At 37.6% G+C, this 6,000-nt stretch overlaps 1 protein-coding gene across 1 annotated transcript in view; it reads right to left on the bottom strand.

The window, feature by feature from the left end:
• Nucleotides 1-3,592, bottom strand: part of LOC140940206 (sushi, von Willebrand factor type A, EGF and pentraxin domain-containing protein 1-like) — a 111,047-nt gene extending 107,455 nt beyond the window's left edge. Inside the window, exon 1 of the mRNA XM_073389125.1 lies at nt 2,800-3,592. Coding sequence (XP_073245226.1) covers nt 2,800-3,505 — 706 coding nt within the window. The 5' untranslated portion in view covers nt 3,506-3,592. The remainder of the gene's footprint in view (nt 1-2,799) is intronic.
• Between the last annotated feature and the right edge of the window lie 2,408 nt (nt 3,593-6,000).

The following is a 6,000-nucleotide window of genomic DNA, read 5'->3' as shown; positions in this document are numbered from 1 at the left end:
GCCATTTGAATTTCTCTCCCGTTTCTCGTTACTCGTTACTGCGTTACTCTGTTTGGTAACACCAGTAAAATCGCTTCATTCGATTCGCCAGTGATAAAAATGTTAATAAATGACACAGTCAAATTAGTATAGGTAATCACATGATTTCGAGTGCAATTTGGAATAAATAAGCACGAGTAAATTTTTCAAAGACCAACAAAAGTGCACGAGCCCATGGGGCGAGTGCACTTTCTGGTCGTTCAAAACTTTACAAGTGTTTATTTATTCCAAATTGCACGAGAAAAATCATGTGATTACTTATTAATAATATACACGAAAAACATAACTGCAACAACAAATTTTGACAGCGCGCGCGTTTTTAGTTCATTCAACTGATTGGCTGAAACAGACTACCACCTTTGTCAAATTCAAACTTTTTCAAGACCAACGCTTTCAAAAGCATTCAGTTAAGAACTTGGAAATGTGCAAGGATTGATTTTATATGGTCACCAACCTGTTAAATAACCGGTTTACAATAATCAGCAAAAGAACGTGTTTTTAAATTCATCCTCAATTATGAGAACTCGGCGTTTGCAAGACACGTTTACAAGAAGTATACTTCCGTTTTTGAAATCAGGAGAACACTTCCAGCAGCCAAAGATGAAAGACACTTACTAAGGTTTTTAACGACTGTTCATTACTGTCTGTTCCTAAGGCCCCATCGTTGCTGGATTCATCACAGGCAGTCCAAGTGCACTATGTTTGGGTTCGGCCCTCAGAGGTCATTCAGCTTCATTTGGTCGGAATATACTAGAATTATTAGTGTATTATCTGATGCCAAATAAATGCAAAAATCTAAAGGTACGAAGTCTTCTTGTTTGTCTATCTGTACTAGTAGCCTTTAAGATAACGACAGTCGAGATTTCTTGCATTATTACATGTGATTCGGGCCTTAATGTTCGAATTTTATCACATGTCAGACATGTATTCGAATCTACAATGCTAAGTAAAAAAATCACGATCACGCGAAATATTGATTCAGAAATCTCTCTTACCTTTAGTTCATAGCCACTCTGTGTCCTACGGCCGGTTTAAACGCCGTTTAGTCGACTTTCTTTCCATCAAGTACTGAACACTATACGTACGTTACTCGATGGAAAGAAAGTCGACTAAACGCTTACGGCGTTTAAACCTGACCTCTGTGGCCTGTGACATTGGCAATATACAATATTTGCTTTCTTCAGCTTCCTGACTGTTGTTTTTCTTGCACAATGATTCGTTAACTTTTTTCTCACTTTCTTTAAGGCTAGTACCAGCTACGGATACTTTCAGGATGTTAGTTATGGTATTTTCGCCCATTGGTTTCGTTCGGACCAGATGTTTAAATTCTCGGTTTCGTTTGCTACTGAGGTAGAAAAAAACAGACCATCGCATGGATGTTTTAATAATAGAGGTTTAATAGAGGTTTTCGCTCCACAAAAGACTCAAAAAGAGCAATCGGACACCTTTCTCCTCCAACAGATAACGCACGTGACTTGAAATCCTTGTTTTTATCATGCTTGTCCTTTTTTTTACTTTAGCGTAGTCTGTTATAAGTAGCTTGACGTTTTTTGGTTTCTCTGGCTTATTTTCCTCGATTTTTTGACAGTATTTATCTCTTAGCACCACATTTGTAAGCCAGAAAGACATACTTTTTACTGTGTGTTCGGATTTTTCGAATATATTTTTAACTTTTCTATGGTTGTTTTGCGTACAAATTAAATCCCGTCGTCGTCTGCTGAAAACCATGGCCATTTTTTAAAATTTTGTTGTTAAAACAGCTCTAATCTGATTGGTTCTTAGTGGTTTCTTTTGTGTTTTAATTTTCAGCCAATAAGAAACCATTTGTAATTTGCACTCGTATTACAAGTTTTGCACTCGTGTTATGGAAGAACTCTACTCCTTTCTCAGCCAATCAGAATTGAGTAATTTTTTCGTGTATATTATCATGCGTCTAAAAAAATGACGGTAACTTAAATGCTGCAAGAAAAATTTTCATAGAAATCCGCTGTAAACTCCACGAGCTTAACTTAACGTCCAAGTTTCAAAATAATTTAAAAGCCACTAGGACAGGGTGTTTCCCTCCCGTATTTCAAGACTTCAGTAGCGGCGTTTTTCGTGAGCGGACGTATGTACTTGCAGGTTTGAAAAATTTCCACTTCATAGTTACGAACTTGTTGGCAAGTTTTCTTCATGCCACTAAATCGAGTATTAATCCATTTATAAGAATTAATGGGGTCCATACTTTAATCCTCCCGAGAAAAGAAAAATTATCACGTATTTGGGGAGGCGCGCTCTGCATAGAATTTTTTTCTTTTCGTCGACTCCTTGTTGCCTAGTTCGTTGCCGTGGTGACGGACCGCTCTGGCTTACATGGGAAATAAGCGCAGTTATCCTTGCACTTATCCCTTGACCAGAGTCTGGTCATCGAAAGCCAATGTCATATACTCATAGTTGAGGTATAGTAATAGAGTAAATTTAAATATAACAATATTTCAGGGTATTTTTAAATGCCAATGTATTTTTTGACAAGACGAAAAATTAGTGATCAAAAGAGGATTTCCTTTTCATCTTTGTCAGTTGATACATCTATATCTCGTCATACGAGTCAAGTCAAGTAAATGGGGTAGACGTTTGAAGCAAATGAAATAGTAGTAACAGCACAGAAAAAAACGGTCGAAACAAGAGTTGTAGAAAGCTTCATGATAGCCAATGCAGGTGATGGAAATAAAAGCAACCACTTTTTGCAAATCATCATTTAAAATTCATAATTTTACTTACCTCCTCTTAGGTAATTTGCAAGCTCCCTGAATTGAGTAAATGATGTGTAATGAAAGGCATGGCTATTATCGGTAGCGAGCTGACGTAGTACATTCATATCCACGCCGTTCGTGACGCCAATAGAAAAAATCTCGATCTTTCCATCTTTGAGAGTTTTAGCGATGTTATACGGATTACCTCCTTTATTCCACATCCCATCTGTGAGAAGGAACACAGCCGTTTTGGCTTGCTGTGTAGGTCGCTTATTGGCGCTCAACCGTCCAAATATAATGTCGTAGGCGTACTGAAAAGCGTCATGCATGTTGGTAAGTCCTGAACGAAACTTTAGAGCCTGAAAACTCTTCTTAAAGTTGCATTTATGATTTTGAGAGTTTACATTGCTAATATAATTGATGTCAATGGTAGCCTTAGTGCCAAATAAAATAACGGAAACACGTGTTGCAGGTACACTGATTCGAATATAGCTCAACAAGGAGTTAACAAACACTTTTTCATCATCGAAGCCGATTTTTGATGTTCTACTTGCATAGTCGTAGTACCATAGACTTCCTGAGGTGTCGAGCAGGAAAATTAAATCTGACATAGTGTCGTTGTGGGTTCTCTGGAAATTTTCCAACTCTAGTTGCCCGTCCAGCCCGGTTGCGTTGGAGAATAGAACAGCCTGAATGATTGCCAAGGCAAAGATAACTCCCAGGGAGCGGAGCATTTTGATGCTTTCGAATCACTACAAGACAGTTAAACCGACTGATATTTTACTGACTACGGCTATTAACCTTGAACTGAGTGAACAGATGGATTATTCTCACGCTTTTAACAGGTGCGTCAACTCATGAAATTCTCCGCGAGACTTTGGTAAACTCGGCTCGTTAATGTAACGCCTGTTCAACAAACAATGAATGCGCACAACGTAATTATTTGTACAAAGAAAGACTGGTTTATGGCTCTTTGGGTCGCGATTTTTAGAAAAATAAATAAAAATATATACCTAAGATTATTATAATAATGGTTTCGAACATTTTAGTACACCTTCCTCATGTAAAATGTATCACGAATCACATGTAAAAAGCTGTTTATAATATAATTTGTTTAATGTTAAATCCTACCTGTTTACTCCTTTGTAACTCTGTCAATACCTCAGCTCGGCCTTTTTGATTGTAAGGTTTAATAAGAAGAAAAATGAGCTCAATTTTCAACTGTTCAGTGCTGTTTAACTTTCGGTTTCGTTTTACATGACAGTAATAAATCGCTTTTACGGGTAAAAATAGTCTATATTGTACCCTTTTGGTTATCATAAAGCAAAATTTCCTATCACAACCGTAAAGCGAAACTAATTCAAATTATGATCCTAACGTAAGGAATCATAGGGCGTCAAAAGAAAATGACTTCAGTCTAAAGGAAACAAAGTTTAAGGCTCCTAGGTGTTTTAATTTCAGTTCAAAGAATCCAAATTGCCATTTACATAAGTATAGCTACGGTGAGCCCTCTCTAAAATGCGGAAAATTTGGATCAGGCAACCTGTAGAGCTTTTTAGACTCCAAAGAAAATTTTCCGACAAATGGTAAGCCTGGCAATAGAAAACTATACGGGTCATGCGGAAAATTTCGATCGTTTCGGGGAAAGAGGGAAAAAAGTAAAAACTTTCTTCGACGAGATTAACAGTTCTATTTGAAACCTCACCGGAATTACTGGATTTTCCATAGCGAGATTTCAACGGCCGGTGTACTATCACGAATACCAAAACAGGCGGTTACTCAGTAATCCTACCGTTTAGTATTCGGGGGCCCGTATCTCGAAAGTCCCGATAATTTTTCGGCCCCGAAAACCTGTTTTATGATGAAAGTTTCAAAAATTTTGAAAATGATACGATGAAAATATCAGTTACTAAAAGCAAAATTAAACGGTTTCTGAGCTAGGAACTGTGCTAAGATTCAACAGGTTTTGATTTCAAAATTTGCCTTCGGACCCGAAAAGTTGTCAGGCCTTTCGAGAAACGGGCTCCGGTAACCTTATTCTTAAATTTACATTAATTCTTATTAAGAAATAGGACTAGCCTGCTTTCTGGCGTGGGTTTGCAAAGCAAGTCGATCAGTTACAGCCGCGCGAAAGCTGAACCGAGGTCGAAACAGAAAACGATGCGGGAGGGGGAGAGGGTAGCCTGATTATGAGACGTGCGAGGTCGTTCGCGGCCCCTTCGCTTCTCTCTCGCTCTCTCTCTTGATCAAGTTGTCTTTTTATTATTATTAACTTACATCTTGTATGCATGTATGAGTGTATTAGTATTATGACTGGACGCCCAGTATTAGTAAAAAAAAAACAGAATTTGTGCGTCTGATCATAACCGAATCTCCGCGCCGTGAAGCCTTTTTTATGTAAAAAAAAAAAAATAAATAAAAAAATAAAATTGTAATATTGAGAATATCATAGCCTGCTCTTGTAAAATATTAAAACGTTGAAAAAAATTATATGTTAAAAAGAAAATATGTATATAAAAAAAAAAAAAAATTCTGTTTGTCCTAAAATTTGTCCACCGTTCTACTTAGCTTAAGATCTATGGCAAAATCATACTAAAAGCTTTAATAATAATAATAAAAAAACAATATACATAACAATCTTTTCCCAAAAAAAGAACACTTTAACAACAATCCTCTTTGTTTAAGCAAGAATTTTGAAACTTCGCGCAATGTTTAGTGTGCTCGATATGACAGATCTCTGCATTCTTTTTAAAATGGTTGCACTCTTCTCTCCAACAAGTTCCTTCACTGCTTGACTCACATCAGCTGAATATCACGAGGATGTTAAACTGTTTCACTGGTAGCCAGGATTTTTCTCTCTCAATTCCCACATTAGTGGACCATATTTCTGTGTCTTCTCCATCTCTTTCCCTTCGCGGTTATCCAACCAGGGACCGCTCATTTCATTTCGTTTCTGCTCTTTGTCGACTACTCGATCTGGCGTCGATTCTGTTAGCCTTCACCTTATAATTATTAATGCTGTCTGCATAAATCGGTACATTCCATAATGCTGGCGCACTCCCATTCTCATACAACGGTTTGGGTTGGGTCTTTGAATACCATGGAAGCACTTCTGAATTAACTTACAGGTCCTTCAGCATCTCCAAGAACAGGATTTGTAAGAGCTGCGTTGCGCCTCACGAGATATACTTAGTCTGTCCCACACCCCGCCAATACGTGCGGCACACTT

Source organism: Porites lutea, chromosome 6 (assembly GCF_958299795.1).
Source record: "Porites lutea chromosome 6, jaPorLute2.1, whole genome shotgun sequence".
Lineage (NCBI taxonomy): Eukaryota > Metazoa > Cnidaria > Anthozoa > Scleractinia > Poritidae > Porites > Porites lutea.
Note: the sequence above shows the minus strand (reverse complement) of the source record. Positions and strands in the feature narration are given on the sequence as shown.